General features: G+C 48.8%; 1 protein-coding gene across 2 annotated transcripts in view; it reads left to right on the forward strand.

The window, feature by feature from the left end:
* The first annotated feature begins 3,620 nt into the window (after positions 1-3,620).
* EMILIN2 (elastin microfibril interfacer 2) overlaps positions 3,621-19,683 on the forward strand; it is a 60,056-nt gene continuing 43,993 nt past the window's right edge. The window contains exons 1-2 of one of the 2 annotated variants that reach the window (XM_027526066.1): positions 3,621-4,706; positions 5,247-5,369. In XM_027526066.1, the coding sequence (XP_027381867.1) occupies positions 4,567-4,706; positions 5,247-5,369 (263 nt within the window). In that variant the 5' untranslated portion in view covers positions 3,621-4,566. The remainder of the gene's footprint in view (positions 4,707-5,246; positions 5,370-19,683) is intronic. The other variant, XM_027526065.1, reaches the window with a different exon arrangement.

Below are 19,683 nucleotides of genomic sequence, written 5' to 3' on the forward strand. Positions count from 1 at the left end.
TTTTACCAAGAGCAGTAGTGAAGGGATGGGTTTTATGACACAGCTCTACTTTGCATTTTGCTTTAGTTAATGAGACTGAGTCCTAAAACCAAGCTCCCCTGCTAAGTTTATGATTATCCTCTCTATCCACAACCTCATTCCCTTTCTGGTCCAACCCCTGTTTCCCCCAGGATTGAGGCATATCAAGAAAAGTGGGGCTTGAAACTAGCAGGATCCTGTGATGCCTTCCCAGGTACAAAAGCCCCTCTGTGTTCCCCGTTTCTTCTTTGTATAGAAAAAGGCTTCAGTCTCGTAGGCCTTGCCTGAGTTCCAAGAGCAGACTTGAGCAGTTACTAATTAGAGAAGTGAGGGAACTCAGAAACAAAGGCAAAGCCATCAAGCGAGAAAAGTAGTGATAGCTTAGACAATGGTTGAGTGATAAAACTGGGTCCAAAGTTCCTCCTCAAGGGATGTACACAAGGTATCTTTGAGTTGTTCTGTAGAAACTGTAAGACCCCCATACGCACACCCAGGTGGAGGGTGCTGACCATAAGCACGTAGACCCCAGTCTGCTTGGAACCAGAAGACTGACATTCCTGATGCCTCACCCTGTTATGTCACCACCACCCAACCAGAAGAAAGTCCACGAACTGAGCACACATCCTGTAACTCTCATCCCAAACGTTGCTTTTAAAACCCTTGCCTGAGAGCCAAAGAGGAGTTCAGGTGCCTGTTCTCATTGCTTGACCCTGCACTAAATGCAGTATACGTTTGTGGCTCAGATGGTAAAGAATCTGCCTGTAATGCAGGAGACCCAGGTTTGATCCCTGGGTCGGGAAGATCCCCTGGAGAAAGGAAAAGGGCAACCCATTCCAGTCCTCTTGCCTGGAGAATTCCATGGACAGAGGAGCCTGGCGGGCTACAGTCAGTGGGGTTGCAAAAGAGTAGGATATGACTGAACAACTAACACTTTTCTTCGCCACAAGCCAGTATCAGTAGATTGGCTTTGCTGCTCCTTGGGCGAGCGGACTCAAGTTTGGTTCAGTAAGTCACTGACACAATCAAGAATATGAAGCACTATGGGCACTTTTGCTTTAAAAGCAGAATAAATTACTTCAGCTTGTAATAGGAAACTGACAGTTTTCCAGTGCTTATTTGAGGAAGTTGGCGGCTTAGAAAGAATTCACACTTGCAGCATTCTGCTAATCATGTCCACTTTACTGCTCATGGCTGGGACCAAGTGATCTGCCCACTTAGACCCTTTCTTTCTTTCTTTTCTCTCTCTCTCTTTCTTTCTTTTTTTTTTTTCCTCTCTCTCTCTTTCTTTCTCTGTTTGGGTCTTAGTTGAGACACACGGGATCTTCCATCTTTGTTGCATGTGAGCTCTTAGTTATAGCGTGCTGGATCTAGTTCCTGACCAGAGATCAAACCTGGGCCCCCTGGGAGTGTGGAGTCTTAGCTACTGGACCACCAGGGAAGCCCCTAGACTGTTTTCTATTCTTTTAAAAAAATATTTATTTATTTGGCTTCATCGGGTCTTAGTTGCAGCACCAACTAAATGCATCGTGTGGGATATTTCTTTGTGGACACAGATTCTCTAGTTACAGTGCACTGGCTTAGTTACTCCTCACCATGTGGGATCTTAGTTCCCTGACCAGGGATCAAACCGGTGTCCCCTGCATTGCAAGGCACATTCTTAACCACTGGTCCAGCAAGAAAGTCCCAAGACTGTTTCTTGAGGTGCTTCAGCTCTCTGTCCCCAGGAAGCCTCCTCTGCCTTGCTTCTTCTGGAAGGCTGTCTCTATTTCCTGAGTCTGAAGGGTCCCTTCCTCTAACTGGAGACGGAAAAGGAAAAGGATCTTTTGGGATCTTGACCTCAAGCCTTCTTTCTTCCCAGAGCAGCCCCACACTGGGTGCCTGTAGGGATGTGTCTAGGAAGACACGGGGGACACATATTGTCTCACTTATCTGATGCACATCAGAAACATCACATCTTTCATTGCACAGGAAGGGCTGGATGTTCTGTTAACACAGAGCCCACATCTATCTTGGCTTACCCGTGACTCCTCATGACTTTTGCATGGGGCCTTGCAATGTAACAGATGCTCAGAATAACATTTATTTACTGATAAGTGCCATTTGTAACTGATTGTATATAGTGTAGTGGTATATACAATACAATATATTGTATATATTGTATATAGTGTAGTGGTATATACAATACAATATATTGTATATACAATATACAATATATACAATAGTATATATTGTAACTGATTAAATATAGTGTAGTGGTCACCTCAATGAGAAGTTGGTCCTCCAACTTTTGTGCTAAAAGACAGCTTCCTGGCATAACTTTGAGTCAATGAAACAGTTGGATGTGATGATCGGTCTGACTCATTGCCAAGCTTAAGAATTACGGGTATTGAAGAGAAGTTGTGGTTTGATAGCTGTCAGATGTAGACATATACAAATTGTGTGTTTCCTCCATTTTCCCCCCTCTTCTGTCCCTCTCTTTTATTTCTGTGTGGTGCTTCATCCCTGTGACACTTTATGGACAAAAATGGGAAAGAGAGAAGCCCCAAAGAAATTAGAGATTGAGTTACGCAAGGCAGCCTTTCATCCCATTCTGTTATTTTCCCCTCGGGGTGGCTCTTTTGAAGCCTCGGATGATAACAGTTCGTTATTTGCATGATCTTCCATTTACAGAGTTCAGGGACAGACTGTCCTTACATGGTATATTTTTCTGCTTGGCTCTTGTAAAGCTTCTACTTAGGGAGTTTTCTTTCTCCTATTTGCAAATCAAAAGGCCCAATAATACCATCAAAACATATCAGAAATAAAATGGACCCCCTGGCTTCACTGAGTTACCGTAAGGAACAAAGTTTTATGATTCCCATCACAGTTCATGGCCAATTCTTCTGCGAAGTTGCTTCCTTCCAAAAGAAATTTGTAGAGATTTCGAGCAAGCGTGCATGCTCAGTTACTCAGTCATGTCCAACTCTTTTTTGACCCCATGGACTGTAGCCTGCCAGGCTCCTCTGTCCATGAGATTCTCCAGGCAAGAGTACTGGAGTGGATTGCCATGCCCTCCTCCAGGAGACCTTCCTGACCCGGGGATCAAAGCGGATCTGCCTGCCTCTCATGCATTGCAGGAGGATTGTTTACCAACCAAGACACCTGGGAAGCCCTGGTAGCGATTGGTGTAACTCAAAAATAGAAATAAAATGGAATATTATACAGTGACTAAACTGTCTATGTCCTGGGTATTCACTGGAAGGACTGATGCTGAAGCTGAATACTTCGGCACCTCATGCAAAGAGTTGACTCATTGGAAAAGACTCTGATGTTGGGAGGGATTGGGGGCAGGAGGAGAAGGGGACAACAGAGGATGGATGGCTGGATGGCATCACCGACTCGATGGACATGAGTTTGGGTAAATTCCAGGAGTTGGTGATGGACAGGAAGGCCTGGCGTGCTGCGATTCATGGACTCGCAAAGAGTGGGACACGACTGAGCGACTGAACTGAACTGAAATTGTATATGTAAAGAAATATTTAAGACCTATGGAAATGTTCATTATATAATCTTTTATTTAAAAAAAAAAAACCAGGAAACTGCAAAAAAAAAAAAAATAGGCAGAAAATATGCAAGCACGTGAAAGACAATGTCTAGCAGTGTCTGAACTGTTTTGAAGAAAAGGTGATTATTGTGGAGTAAATGTCTTTAATAATAATTTTTTAAAGTTCAGAATGGGACCTCAGAAGCAGAGGCTGTGGGACTACTTGGCTTTTTGGGACTACCTTTTGGAAATTAGTGGAGTACATTAGAGTCTGATACTGTCCTTCAGGAAGCTGCTCGGCGGCGGTGGGGCTCTTTCCTCACCCCCGGCTGCCTGGCACGTTGACTTGGAAACTTGTTTAATGGATGCGTAAGAAAAAGAGGATCCGCGTTCATTCCCCCTAAAGTCTTCGAAGTTCAAGTGCGGAGGAGTAGCCGCGTCTTGCCAGAGGAGGAAATCCGAGTCGAGTCAAACGAAGGACTGATAAAGATGTCCCTCGTTAGCCCTGGGAAGCCGGCACCGAGCACGACGTGAGTCCCGCCGGGGTCGCCGACGGCGGCCCTTCCCGAGGGGCCGGCCGCGCCCGCTGGAAGGTGGGAGGCGGAGTCGCCCGGCTTCTGGGAAGAGACCAAAGGAATGAGTAATTGGAAATTCTGTAACAGAGACCCTGCTCCCAAACCCTATAGACCTTTCACCCCAAACCCCCTGCCGGGAAGCAAGAGGACGGGAGACAGACGCGGCGGAGGGAGAGTCACGTTCCGGAGAGGGAAGTGAAATAAAGAGGGCGGCACCCGGGGGGACCTGTGCGTCATTGAGGGACCGAGGAGAAGCGCGGGCGCACGGGGTGGAAAGGAGAAGTGGGAGCGAGAAGCCGGAGGGGGCGGCCGCGCTGCGCGGGTAAGGGCGCCGCGCAGCGCCTGAGCCTCCTGCCTTCTCCGGCCGCGCCCCGGCCGCCCGAAGCCTCCCGGCTCTAGTCCGACCCGCGCTCCGTATCCGGCCGGCGAAGCGCGCCCGCCGCGCGCAGAATGTGGCCGCCGACATGGCCCCGGCCCCGGCCCCGCGCGCCCTGGCGCTGGGCGCTGGCACTGCTGGCCCTGGGTGGCGCGGGGCTGTGCCACGCCAGCCCGCAGCCTGGGCACCCCGCACGGCCCAGCGCCAGGAACAAGTAAGTGCGTGGCCTCTCTTCGCCCCCAGGAGGGCCGAGAGCCGTGGGCTCCCACCCACCCTTCCCCGGTCTCCCGCAGGACCCCACGCTGCTCGCCAAAGGCGAGGAGCCGCAGCCGAGGTCCTCCCTCGGGCTGCCGAGGCGGCGCCTCCTCCGCGGTGGAGCGCGCTCCACGGCCGGAGCTGGGCGTCCCGGGTGACCTCGCCCGCGCCCCCAGCGGTGCTGCGTCTCGGACCGTGAGGCGCAGGGAGAGCCCCGCAGGGCAGGGCGATCCGGAAACTCCCCGGGAATGACTGGGGCCCCTGGGACGTGGGGAGGAGGGCCCTTCTGTCCGTCTTTTGTCGGATTAAGGTGCCTGCTCTCCAAAGGTGCACCCGCGCACCCTCCATATGTCGGCTGGTTGGCCTCCCGCCTCCGTGGGACCACAGGCTCCCCGACCCTCGCTCGGTCGGTCGCCGTGAAGGCTCGTTCCCTCTCTCCCCCGCCTCATTGTTCTCCGGGTTTATGCCGTGCCCTCTCCCCGACTCTCCTTCACCCCAGGAACTGGTGCGCCTACATCGTGAACAAGAACGTGAGCTGCTCGGTGCTCGAGGGAAGCGAGACTTTTATCCAAGCTCAGTACAACTGTGGCTGGAACCAGAAGCCCTGTCCGTCTGCGCTCATGTAAGTCGTGGAGCGGAGGGGCGGGCGGGGCGCACTGGGCCGGGGTTGGGGCAGGGGTGGGGTCGGATCTCTGGGCTCCAGCGGCTCAGAAAATCTCTTCCAGCGGATGGAAACTCAGCCGCTGAAAAGTCTGAGCGCTGAGCGGGGTACCAGGCTCTCCGGGGTATTCGAGTCTGGAGTGAGCGTCCGGGACGCGCCTGCCTTGCGGTCGATCGCAAGGCAGAGGAGGGGACGAACAAAGCCCCCCACCCCCATTCTCTCTCCCTCTCTTTTTCTTTCAATTTTATTACTAACATAAGGCAGCTGGACCTAATTAGATCCATATTGTGTGTTCTGGGGCACGGAGAAGATTCCAAAATGTGTACTGCTAAAAACTCTTAGGGTAGGATTAGCTGAGAGGTTTGTTCTAGCCAGTGTTCTGAATCAGGCGTTTTGTCCAAATGTCCCCATAAAACTGACCTCTTCCAGGTGTTGTGTGTCTCTAAACCAAAGTCCCAGGAACAACCCGCTTGAAAGTGTGCGGTTGTTGTTTTTTCAGGCTAGATTTGGGGGATTCAGCTAAGTGGTTGTCAGGAAGAGATGGTCCTTAAAGATGAGGGGAAGGCTTAATCTTTTTGCTCATAAAGATTTCACTGTCTTAAAAAAACAGCAAGGAGGAAGCGAAGCAGCAGAGGACAGATTTTGTTACATACATCATCCTCATTCAGTTGTCATCTGGCCAGTCTTTGTGTTTTTTGTGTAAGTCAGATATCAGAGGGTGAGCTGATGTGAATAAATGGCTGTAGCCGACGCATGGGATGGTTGAAATTAATTGTTTTCCCCAAAGAATAAGTTGTTTGTCTTAGAGCACAGTTGTCTTTACAGCAAAGAGTAGCCAGTAGGCGGATCTGTCTCTGGCAGAGCAAAGGGACAGACTGGAACTTGTGCTGCAGGAAACCTTATTCCAGAAGGCAATGGAGGGGTGAGGGTGGGCTTCAGGCTGTAGTTGGGATCATCCCAGGTGGGCTGTGGTGAGGACTGAGACAAGGAAGGGATGCCTGCGTGCTAGGTCACTTCGGTCATGTCCGACTCTGTGCCACCCCATGGGTTGTTTGTAGCCCTCCAGACTCCTCTGTCCATGGCTTTCTCCAGGCAAGAATACTGGAGTGGGTCGCCATGCCCTCCTCCAGGGGATTTTCCCCACCCAGGGATCGAACCAGGGAAAGGATAAGTCCTATTAAAAGCAAAAACACCACGACCCCCATCAAAACAAAAAAAACTTAGACTCCCCACTGCAGTATGCAGAGCATCGGTTTGACATTGAATTGCTGGCTGTCACACTGAGTTGGGTAGCCCATCAGAGGAGCACAGTGTTCTCCTAATGCCTGTGTCTCTGGTTGCACAGGGCGCAGAACACAGCATTTTGCAGGTGTTTCTGATGAGCCCAGGAGCCCGACTTGCTGCTCGCAATTCACAGGTGTTGTCAGTTCTTCATGATTTGATCCTTAGGACCTGAGACCCATGAAAGTGAAGGTTCTTGGGAAACTCAGCCTGGAGTTATGGAGAGGGGGCTTTCTGGGTGGCGTGGGACAGGCAGGCCTGGAGGCCCATGACAGGCTCGAGTGGGGAGTGCGGTTTAGCCACTGGTGACTGTCGAGCATCGTGGGAGAAGCAGGTAGGAGCCATGCGGAATTGACAGAATCGGAGCAGAGCTGAGCTGTTAGGGGCGGTGGAGAGAATGGAGGGAGGAGGAGAGAGAGCAAAGCCAAGGCCTTGGAAGAGGAGGTGCCATCTTAGAGAGCTGGGGAGGAGAAGCCCAGGAGGTGGAGGGGTCCAGAAAGGCCAGGGGTCTGGGGCAGCAGGAGGAGGGGGATAGGCCTTCTGCTAATGCAGGAGATAGTTGCAGGCCGGGGGCTAGGCCTTGTAACTTGTGTGAGATGCAGGGTGTGGTCCTGTGGAAACCCCTTTACCCAAGAGTCTAATGTGTTTCAAGGGTTTTTGTGGGAAAAGGGAATTGGTAGTAGCCAAGCAGGTGAAGCCTGGTGGCTCAGACAGTAAATAATCTGCTCGCAATGCGGGAGACCAAGGTTCACTCCCTGGGTTGGGAAGATCCCCTGGAGGAGAGCATGGCTACCCACGCTCCAGTATTCTTGCCTGGAGAATCCCCGTGGACAGAGGAGCCTGGCGGGCTACAGTCCATGGAGTCTTCACAAAAAGTCGGACATGACTAAGCTACTGTACACTTTCACACTTTAAAGCAGATGAAGAGCTACTTGGAAGACTTAGCAGGTTTTAGGACAGAAGTGAAAAAGCTGAAGGGAGAGACTGAATTTGCCCTGAGACTGAGGGAAATCAGAGGGAGACCAGGGTTCAGGGGGGAAGTAAGTCCTGCAGTAGGAGAACTTCCGAGCTGGACGCTCACCTGCCTTGGGGTCTGGGGACTTGGCACGCGTGGGCTTCCAGGTTTAGCCGATGCTCCGTTTGCACGTACAGAGACTTTGGTTCCAGATTGTGAATTTGGGCGTCGTTCGTGTGAAACTGGAAGTGGAGAGGGTTTTGTATGATACATGGGCGTTGTGAGTAAGCGCTTTCCTGATGCTGTAGAGAACCTTGTGTGTCAGGCACCGTGTCAGGGCTGTTTAGTCCATACATTAGTTTAATGCCTGTGACGGTCCTTCAAAATGAATACCGTTGTCCCCATTTTTATCAGTGAAGACTTGAGGCAAGAAGTCCCTGACTTTCCTGTGGTCACATGACAGGGTAGTGGCAGTGCTGCCAGGAGACCTGGCCTTTGTGGACAGGCCTCTGTCCCTGTAACATGAGAGAGTGAGAGTGTCTTTAGTGGCTTCCCTGGTTGGCTCAGTGGTTAAGAACCTGCCTACCAATGCAGGAGATGCGGGTTCAATCCCTGGACTGGGAAGATGCCCTGGAGAAGGAAATGGCAACCCACTCCAGTATTCTTGCCTGGAAAATTCCATGGACAGAAGAGCCTGGTGGGCTGCAGTCTATGGGGTCGCAAAAGAGTCAGACACAGCTTAGTGACTATAAACAAAAGCAAAACAACAACAACAAAAAACACCACTTTAGTACTTGTAGAGTACTCAGCTACTAAAAGGATTTCCACGTTCTTTCACGGAAGGCAATTCCCACGTAAAAGTGAGTGAGCATCGTTGGTCCTCGTACGAGCTTGTGCATGTGTGTTCATGCCTGTGTGCTTTACTCTGTTTCCTGGGCATCATTTGCAAGGATGCCGTGGACTCCATCATTTTTCACACTGTCTACCGTGCTGTGCAGTTTGGCTCTTATTTTATGAAAACACTGGCCAGTTTGCTTCCTTTGTTTGGTTTGTTAGGCTGGTTGTTGAAAAGATGCTAATTAGGGAGGCCAGCCTGGTGGAGCTTGAGACTTGTGGAAAACCACCCCTGTCCCCCTGGGCTCAGCCACCACCCTGAGACTTGTCACTGGGGATGGAGTTTAAAGCGTGCTTCCAGAAAAACCATTCGAAGCTCATGTCCTAATACTTGTGAGGTGGTGATACCATTCTTGTGTACGGAGGATGGTTAATTACTATGAAGACTTCTCTGTCACTAGGAATTTGAAATCAGGGCTCTCTCTCTCTCTGTGGGTCTGTGTCTCTGGTGCCCTCAGTGTGAGGAGGGGTCCGGGTCTCCAAGGCACAGGACCATGTCCACAGACACTGCTCTGTCTTCCCTTAGCTAATTCCTGAGGGTGGCTGATCTGACCCGGGGAGGAGAGAAGTTATCTGGTGCTGATTATCCAGTGAGGAGGGAAGGGCAGCTGCTGTGAACTCTAAAGCAGCATAAAAGCTGGGCGGTGGCGATTGATCATTTACTCTGAATTCTGAAGATGGGTCTGAGGACCGTTCCCCACTCTGAGATCATTGTTCAGCTTTACACGTTCACGTTAAGAAAGACATAAATCTTCTAAAATTTCATCGTATTGCAGAGTTCTCTGATTCATTGTAAAAGCCTTTAGCAGTTCAGCCTGTTTGGTAGATGGTCACTGTTGCACACACCCCCGCACTTAGGATGGTCCCAGCGGAGAGAGTCTGTCTTGTCCTGGACTGGTTTGAGGGACTTGTTTTGGGAGACATAGGAATGTGGGAGACTTGGAATTCTTTCTGCAGGGTGGGAACCGGGCAGGTTGACAGCCTTGGCAGACTTGATGCAGTGTCCAGGGCTGATTTCACGAGACGCTCTTCTTGGAGAGCATTCTTGTAAGGGGATGAGTCCTTTTATGTTCATTATCTTCCGTCTGTACTGCAATCCCTGGGCATTATCCCCCTTTTACAGGAGGGCATGTAGTCAGGAAGTAGTGGAGCCTGGGAACAAGTCCAGCTCTGTTATTTCTAAGCCTTAGGCTCTTCCCATCCCACACAGCCCCTTGCTGTCTAAACCCACACTCAGTGATGAGCGCCCCAAGGGTGTGTGTGGTGTGCGTGCGTGAGTGTGCCTCCATGTGTGATGCTATGACCCTGGCAGCCCCAGTGTGATGGGAGGGGATAGTGAGGATCTGAGCTCTCGCAGAGCGCCCCCCTCAACACGGGTTGGCCATGCTTGTGTGCACTGCTGATGGAAAACAGCACTGTCTTTCTTCTCCTGGCTGGACTGGGCATTGTTCCTTTCATGCATCATTCATGCCTCATGGCAGCAATTCTAGAGAGTTCCTTCACCTCCCACTCAGCTGGGCTAAGCTGAGTGCTGTTAGTATTTGAGGCGTTTGGGGGTGTCCCATGTGCAGAGGAGGCGCCTTGCTGGTGAGGACAGGGAGGACCTCAAACGTAAGGCAGGGTTTTTCCCCTCTATTCACTGCTGTCTGACACTGCAAACTGACTGGGTTTATCAGCATCTGCCCAGCCCAGGCCTACCCGCTCCTTGGGTGTATAGAATTTTGGTGAAATTTTTCCTATTAGCTCTTTTTTAAAAAAGAAAAACACTCAGCGGTCAGGACAGGGAGCTGGGCGGGGCCAACTCTAGGAGCCTGCACTGCTGTGATAAAACAGATGCAGAATTTTCGAATTTCCCCCAGGTGTGAGTGTTGGTGCTGAGTTTCCAGAACTCCTCTAATCCTTAGATTCTAGAGGGAGCAGATGGTCATTCATTTGGAAGAAAAGTTTTCTATTAGGGAGCAGTCTCAGCCAGGAAAAGCTTAAAAAGAAAAAAAAAAAAAAAGCGCTTGAGACTGGAGGGAAAAAAATGAGGGCTTACGTCTTCTAGAGCCAATTCTACGTTTCTCACATCTCCAGGAACGAAATTGCTTTCAATTCAAACTGTGCCTTTTGTGTAGATTGCTCTGGGGGAATGTTTCTTCTTTCTGGGTTTTTTTTTTTCCCCCAAGATTTCTTGATTTTTGGCTGTGCTGAGTCTTTGTTGCTGCACGTGGGCTTTCTCTAGTTGCGGTGCGAGAGCTTCTCATTGCGGTGGCTTCTCTTTTTCCGGAGCACAGATCCTGGAGCTTGGGCTCAGTTGCTGTGGTGCACGGGCTTAGTTGCCCCTCGGCATGTGGGACACTGGGCCAGGGATCGAACCCATGTCCATTGCATTGCAAGGCAGATTCTTATCTCCTGGGCCAGCTGGGAAGTCCCTTCATTCAGCTTTAACTACTGTCTTGAGGTCCATTGGCTGTGATGAGCCCTGCTCCTTGGTACGAGGAGGGACCTTGTTATCACGAGGGACCCCAAGTCCAAACCCAGGAGCACGTGCACAGAGGCACCCAGAGCTGTGCTTGGTCCCTGCTGCGTCCCCCTCTTCCGGCCCCATCCTCAGCAGCCTCTGGTGCTTCCCCGGGTGCCTCAGACCTTCCTTTCAAACTGCCTCACTCTTTTCCTTCGTTCCTAGTAGATACGATGCTATGTTTGTAGAGCCCTTTGGTGTTCCCAGGAGAAGGCAATGGCACCCCACTCCAGTACTCTTGCCTGGAAAATCCCATGGGTGGAGGAGCCTGGTAGGCTGCAGTCCATGGGGTCTTGAAGAGTCGGACACAACTAAGCGACTTCACTTTGACTTTTCACTTTCATGCACTGGAGAAGGAAATGGCAACCCACTCCAGTGTTCTTGTCTGGAGAGTCCCAGGGACTGGGGAGCCTGCTGGGCTGCCATCTATGGGGTTGCACAGAGTCAGACACGACTGAAGCGACTTAGCAGCAGCAGCAGTTGGTGTTCCCAAAACATTTTCACATTCATAATTTTATTTTATTCCCATCACAAGCTCAGCCAGGAGATTAAGCAGGGAAGAGACTGGGGTCTTGGAAGAAGAACTTTGTACTTATGGGCTACACTTTCCACCTTTCTTATCTTGGAGGAAAATGAATAGAATACACACAGAGGTTGTGGCTTTAAGGAAAACAGTTGGCTTTTTGTGAAGCCTCATTTAATTCCCGTTAATTAGTCTTCCTCCACGGATCTGTGATTCCACCAACACTTGGTCAATGAATTAGAATTCTGATGAAGTCAGAAAAGGGGAGACATGGCAGGGTGGGGTGGGGACAGGTCAGCGGGCCCCTCACGTAGTCCCTCAAGGCTGGCTAGGTGTGGCCAGCGCTTCCGGAAGAGATAGAAATGCAACTTCTGGCCTCTGCTCTACCACCGCCAAGCTGTGTGACTTCAGGCTCGTCACTCAACCTCTCTGAGACGCACTTCCTCAGCACTACAGGGGAGGTGACGGCTGTGAGGTACAGTCACCAGCAATGTCTAACAGACAGAGCTTGTTCTCCCTGTTTGGAGTTGTTGCCTCTCGGGTGGTCTTCTCTTTAAAGGCTCTGAATTCCCTAACAAGTTAGAGAAAGGCTGAGGTGCTAAAGAATGAAATAAAGACATACAGTGACCTAAGATGACAATTAAGAAAATGAGACAGTTTAAATCAATTTGTAAACGTGAAGTGAAACCCAGAGGTTGCTTTGGAAGCAGAGCAGTCATGGAGTTTTTTTGGGAAAAAGCACAGGAGAGATTACGGTCGATTTAAAATAGGCGCTTTGGGGCTTCCCTGGGAATCCGGGGGTACGAGTTTGATCCCTGGTCAGGGAACTAAGATCCCACGTGGTGTGGCCAAAAGTTTTAAAAAATAAGTGCTCTGGTTGCTGTGGAGGTTGGTTCCTAGCTCTGCAGGTGTTTGGGTGCCCGCGGCGGGTCCATCGAGAGGAGTCAGCCCCAGGTTGCCTTTGCTGAGCTCCAGTCGTGTTTCATCCAGCCAAGAACACGCTGTTTTAATGCTCTGAGAAAAAAAAATCCTCTTCTTCATGTTGGGAATATTAAGATATTACTCGTGTTTACTGAGTGAATAACGAGGCAGGTGCCGTGCGTGACAGTGAGCTGCTGTTTTACATACTGTTTTCTAAAACCAAAAACTGACAGACTGCCAGTGTTCAGATGACTTCCAGACTGTCACCCAAATGTTCTGATTTATTGTTGGCTACAGGACTGTTTCACTGCCCAGAATTAACTGCTTCCGCGCTTGATGAAGCAGTTTTCTGGACTTAAAAATAACAATGACCCACTTGATAAAATGACACGAGCGTGAGTCTGCTGATGAATGATTTTCCTGGGAGGATCTGGAGAGGGACAGAGTGGTTTTCAATGTGCTGGCAGGTCACGTGGGAGGAAAAATAATGAAGTTATTAAAACGAAGCTCACCAACAAGTTTTCTTCCTTCCTTCCTTCCTGTTTTAAAGTGGTGATGGGTGCTGAAAAAAAAGTAGGGAGGTTTCCAACTAACCAAATTCCTGGTTCGAAAATGCTGGAGAAGCAAACTTCTATGGGTGTGTCAAGATCCAGCTGCTCTTTTCTACCCACCCCCACCTAAAAAAATATTAGAAGATTATGGAATACGCCTAAAAATTATTCTTTGCAGCATCAACCTTTCAGGACAGTATGCTTTCCTGAGGATTTAGTTAAAAGAAATTTGAGATGCGTATTTAGATGAAGTCTTCTCAAGCTGATCATTTTGATGAAAGGGAATTGGCTGTGAGATGTCTCAACTTTTCCCTGACTTCTCCCATCTTCTCCCACTTTTGTGATTGTCTGTGTGGGCCTCATTAGGTTATCTTTGCTCGCAGCTTATTATGAGGTGCCAGAGAATTCCCTCCTGCTTCCAGCTGTTCGCCTGCATCTGCCCAGCACGGATGCTATTAAAGGATCGTGATATAAGGGCCTAGATTTTTTTTTTTTTTTTGGGGGGGCCTAGATTTTTTTCTCCCTAAACCGTGGTGGTGAAAATGCCACTTGTTTTCTGCTAACTGAAGCTTTTCCACATATCTTGAAAGTGGAGCCCGAAAGCTGTGGTGGAGATTGCAACAGAGCCCAGGGTGGGGCAGGTTTCACAATCCAGCCCTTCGAGAGGGATCTTTTCACCAGTAAAGTGGTTCCCTGGCTCCAGGCAGTTTCAGCCCTAAGAGCTCTGACACTGGGGGGGCGGGGGGTATGGCGGGGGAGTGAGGGGAATGAGGGCCTTGGGCAGGGAGGGAGGCATCACAAGCCCCTCTGGATGTGTTGAACATTCCAGAAGCTGCTGTCCTGATGGTGCTCAGGCCTGACGTGTACACCAGGTGGCCCACCCCGGAGATGGCCCAGCTGTCATCTGCTGGAGCAGCAGTGTTCCAGGACCACAGCCCAGGGTCAGGGCCTGGCTCCATTGTGATAAACCATAAGCCCGTTCCCATCCCCACACATTGCATCATCTTCTGGCCACTCTCAAGGTATCTGGGAGTCGTTCGGTTGCATCATGGCAAAAAAACAACTAGTGAGATGAAACACAGATTCCTTGCTCACTGGCGGAGCAGAAGGGAGGGAAGGCAGAAACACCATTCACGGCTCATGTCCAGAACCAAATTGCAAGGCGCCCGCTGAGCCCTCCTTGGCAGAGTCCACTCTGGGAAAGAACAGTCCCAATGAGGAGTCACTCCTTGTCATATTTTTTAAACGCTCATTTACATCTTTGACATTTTGTGTTATTTTACACAAAATGGCAATTTGAAGATAAAAAAGAAAATTCTGTTTTGAAAAATTTTGTTTTCCATGCCACCTGATGCAAAGAACTGACTCACTGGAAAAGACCCTGATGCTGGGAAAGATTGAGGGTTAAAGGAGAAGAGGGCAGCAGAGAATGAGGTGTTTAGATAGCATCATTGACTCAGTGGACATGAATTTGAGCAAACTCTGGGAGATGGTGGAGGACAGAGGAGCCTGGTGTGCTGCAGTCCATGAGGTTCGCAAAGAGACATGACTTAGCGACTGAATGACAACAGCTTTCAAAAGTACAAAAATAGATATTAGGGCTGAGTTCCCAGTAGAAATAAAGCAATTGGTTGTGTGTTTGAAAAGTAATCTGATACAGTAAAAACAAGAAAATTTTAGTTAAATCCTCATTTTGAAACTCTGAAAAAGACTTAATAATGCTGATTTTGGCTTTTTCTTAACTGAGATTTGTAATTGGACAGTCAAGACTGGCAATTTGCTTCGAAATGCTGATGAGATTTTAAAATACTCAAGTGCATAAATATATATTATATATAAAGTGTAAATAGTATATAAAATATATGTATATATTATATATGTATGCTACATGCAAAGCACACAAACAGCTCTACTGAGGTGTAATTTACATAAACTGTACATATTTAAAGTTGTATGATTTAATATGTATATATACCTGTGAAACCAACATCACAGTTAGGATATTGAACGCCTCCATCAGCCCCAAGAGTGACCTCACACCCCTTATAATCCTTCCCTCCAGTTCCCCTCCCACCCTGCTCCACACTCCCTCCCCAGGCAACTGCTGATGGGTTTGTGTTCTCTAGAGATTTATGTCAAGAGTCATATGCTCTGTACTCACGCATTAGGTTTTTTCATTCAGCTTGGTAGTTTTAAGGCACGTCTGTGTTGTGCTCTGGGTCCCTGGTCGATTACTTTTTACTGTCGAGTAGTATTCCTTTGCGTGTGTCCTCCACCATCTGTGTCTGGTTGTTTGGAAGCTGAGGACTCATGGTAAAATACAGTGTGGAAGCTCACTTATACTGATAGTAAGGGTACTACTCTGATTTTCCCGAAGACCAAATGAGACAGTAAATACGTAACAGATGTCGAACACTGGATGAAACCGTAATGGGGTAAAGAAACACAGGGCCCGTTTCGCCCCGGGGAGATGTTGGATTGAGGCTGCCTAATTAGCATACACCGTTTCGAACTGGCACGAAGCTCAGTAGGGTTGCTGCTGCTGCTAAGTCGCTTCAGTCGTGTCCGACTCTGTGTGACCCCATAGACGGCAGCCCACCAGGCTCCCCCATCCCTGGGATTCTCCAGGCAAGAACACTGGAGTGGGTTGCCATTGCCTTCTCCCAGTAGGGTTAAGTAGACTTATTATTTGAAGACTCTTAGTTCCTTGGTTTCATTAAACAAATATTTTGTGCCTGGCCTCCGTCTGGCCCAGGTCTAGGCCCCATGGGGACACAGCAAGGAACCCGACTTCTCTCTAGCTCTCCAGAAGTTCACGGCCAGTAGGTGACGTGAGACATAAACAGAAGTGTTTATGAAGCAAAAGGTAGGCATGAGGGCTGCAATAAGAGAAGCACAGACAGCGGAGGATGTTCAGCGGCGGAGGAAATTGTTTCCATCCGGGAGGAATCCGCGAGCTTGTTTGCAGGTGGTGACGTTCTAGCAGGGCTTTGAAGGAAGGTTCCAGCTGAAAGATAGATGCAGACGTGAGAGAACACCAGCACAGCCCAGAGAGGACGTTAGCAGGGGCCGAGAGGAGGAGAGAAGGGAGGAGTAAGCCGTGGGGCGCAGGGTAGGTCTGTTCTGGGCCTGGCCCCTTGGCATGTAGATGGTCATCGAATCCGTGGGTGTCTGTCCCGATGCACCCTGTGTATGAGAATATCAGTCATCCTGACGCCCTCGTGTTAACTTGCCCACCTCTGTAAGCCCCTGAATGCATAGTAAATGGCTTCAATCATGTCCAGCTCTGTTGTGGCCCTGGGGACTATAGCCCGCCAGGCTCCTCTGTCCATGGGGCTCTCCAGGCAAGAATGCTGGAGTGGGTTGCCATGCCCTCCTCCAGGGGACCTTCCTGACCAGGGATCAAACCCGCATCTCTTACGGTCTCCTGCGTTGGCAGGAGGGTTCTTTACCACTAGTGCCACTTGGGAAGCCCCCTACCTCCAAATAAAGTCACATTCCAAGGTCCTAGGATTCAAACACTGACATATTTTTGGGGTGACAGAGAATTCAAGCTGTAACCCAGGGTTGGGAGTGTGGGTCCTATCATTTAGGCAAAGAGGCACCATGGAGAATTTTAGGTCAAGGACACCAGCAGAGCTCCAGATGTTAATCTGGCAATTTGTGCAAAATGGGTTGGAGAAAGGAGAGGATGGGTGGGGAACAGTGGGAGGGGCTCTGCTGGGAGCCTGGCCGGGTTCCCTGGTAGAGCTGAAGCAAGTGTGGTAGGAGAAGTGGGTCTGGCTGTGGAGGGGTGAGCAGTGACCGAGATGAAATGGCCAGGAGGCCTCTTCTCCGTGATTTGGGGTGAAGAGCAGTCTCTGAGCATGTTAGTCCGTTGTCAATGGTGGGGATAAAAAGGACTGTACCAGAGCACCAGATTTGAGCTCCGTGCGTCATACGGCAAATTTCCATCGGCTATCTAATTTTACATAGAGTGGTGGGATGGAGTGGGAGGGAGTTTCAAGAGGGAGGAGACATACATACACCTATGGCTGATTCATGTTGATATATGGCAGAAACCAACAACAATATTGTGAAGCAACTATCATCCAATTAAAAATGAATTAATTTAACAACAACAAAAAAGGACCATAACTTGTGTTGTTGTTTAGTCACTCAGTTTTGTCCAACTCTTTACAACCCTATGGACTACAGCATACCAGTCTTCTCTTTCCTTCACTATCTTCCGGAGTTTGCGCAAACTCATGTACATTGAGTCAATGATGCCATCCAACCATCTCATCCTCTGTCACCCCCTTCTTTTGCCTTCAATCTTTACCAGCATCAGGGTCTTTTCCAGTGAGTTGGCTCTTCACATGAGGTGGCCAAAGTATTGGAGCTTCAGTATCAGTCCTCCCAATGAACATTCAGGGTTGATGTACTTTAGGATTGACTGGTTTGCTCTCCTTGCAGTTCAAGGGACTCTCCAGAGTCTTCTCCAACACCACAGTTCAAAAGTACCAATTCTTCAGCACTCAGCCTTCTATATGGTCCAGCTCTCACATCCGTACATGACTACTGGAAAAACCATAGCTTTGATCTTGTGAGAGAAGGTGAATTTTTTTATGCACTGTCTTTTAGAGGTTGTGGCAGAATTGCCATTATTCACAGAAGGATCAGTTCAGTTCAGTCGCTCAGTCATGTCCAACTCTTTGCGACCCCATGAATTGCAGCATGCCAGGCCTCCCTGTCCATCACCAACTCCCGGAGTTCACTCAGATTCACGTCCCTCGAGTCAGTGATGCCATCCAGCCATCTCATCCTCTGTCATCCCTTTCTCCTCCTGCCCACAATCCTTCCCAGCATCAGAGTCTTTTCCAATGAGTCAACTCTTCTCATGAGGTGGCCAAAGTACTGGAGTTTCAGCTTTAGCATCATTCCTTGCAAAGAAATCCCAGGGCTGATCTCATTACCTCATTATTCATCACCTTTGATCAGGAATCAACTCTAATCTTTCATGTGGGCAGTTGGGTCTATTATTATAGAAGCAGCCCAGAGGGTTAGTCTTACTACAAATTTTTACCTTATGGTAAATACAATAAAATAATTGTATACGTCTTGTCTGATATGACTGGTCTCTGCTGAGATGCCCTAGAACAGTGCCTGTTGCTCTGGGTCATAGACGTCTGTAGGCTCCCGGTAAGTATGATGGTCCCATAGTAGATACTCAGGGAGAACCATCGTGTGGTCCTGGTGGGCACCCAGAGGATGTTTGCTGAATGAATGGATGAAAGAGAAAGCATGTGAATTGTTTTATTTATTTCTTTTATTAAGACTACATATTTTTGGAGCAGTCTAAGGTTTACAGCAAAACTGAAGGGACAGTAAGGAGATTGCTCATGTTCCCCCGCCGCCCACATATACCCAGCTTCCACCGTTATCAGCTTCCCCTGCAGAGCAGAGCGTCTCTTACAGTTGATGAACCTGCTCTGGTTCATGACAGTCATCCAAAGCACATGGTTTGCATTAGGCTTCATTCTCAGGGAGAGAAAGTTTTTAGCTTGTTTCCCTCCCATTGTGAGGACTCATATGTGCTGAGTTTGGTTTTCATGTTTCAGGCACAGAGACCATAAGTTTGAACAACTGGCCATGGCTTGTGTTTTTAAAATGGAAATCGTGGCATGCACAGACTTTGAAATGATTGTTACAGATGAGTGAAAATGCAGTGGCTTGCAGCTAAAATGAAGGGTTGTGATAGGATAGATTCCCATTAAATCAACCAAAGTAACAATGTGTGTTGTCGTTTAGATTCCAGAGCTGGTCATCTCAGCGTGAGCTTTAAAAGCTTTTGACCAAGGTGTAAGCCTACGTTGCCTCTCTGTGTGAAGTATGATGGAGTTTTGATTTGGGGAGGCTTCATGTTGTCGATTAGTCACTCATTCGTGTCTTACTCTTATGGACTGTAGCCTGCCAGGCTCCTCTGTCCATGGAATTCTCCAGGCAAGAATAGTGGAGTGGGTTGGTATTCCCTTCTCCAGGGAATCTTCCCAACTTAGGAATCGAACCTGCGTGTCCTGTGTTGCAGGTGGGTTCTTTATCACTGAGCCACCGGGATGGCCCAGGGTTCATGTACACAGCTCTAAGGAATGCTTTCGTGTAATTGGGAGGATACAGTAATCAGAGATAAGAGTGCGTTTTGAGAAAGTTAAATACTGAAAATATAGGGAATTATTTTAAAGATTATTCTTGTGACAGAAATTCTTTGAAAATAGTGTGCTGATGTATTTTATTTGTGATAAAGTAAATTGCAGTGACGTCTTGAGTGGTGGGCCAGCCTAGTGCCTGGGTTATCATGAGGATGAGAATTACTACTCAGACCATAGATCTTAGTTGTTTTATTTAAACAAAACAAAATAATGCAATCTAGGTTATTTTTCTTAAATGATTTTTAAAGCGATGGACAGCAAGCGGCAGCCCCTCTTCACCACTTCAGTCTGTATATTTGTCTCCCTCCCCGCTCAATTTACAAGAACCGTGATGCCCTGAAGCGTTTCTCCAGGTTGTTACACCCTATCGTCCTACAGCGCCTGCATACTTGGGTTCTGGGCTGGTTTTCTCAGAAAAACATCACACCCTCAAATTCCTTCAGAAAGGACTTCTCTGGT

The sequence above is a fragment of the Bos indicus x Bos taurus genome, chromosome 24, assembly GCF_003369695.1.
Source record: "Bos indicus x Bos taurus breed Angus x Brahman F1 hybrid chromosome 24, Bos_hybrid_MaternalHap_v2.0, whole genome shotgun sequence".
Classification (NCBI taxonomy): Eukaryota; Metazoa; Chordata; class Mammalia; order Artiodactyla; family Bovidae; genus Bos; species Bos indicus x Bos taurus.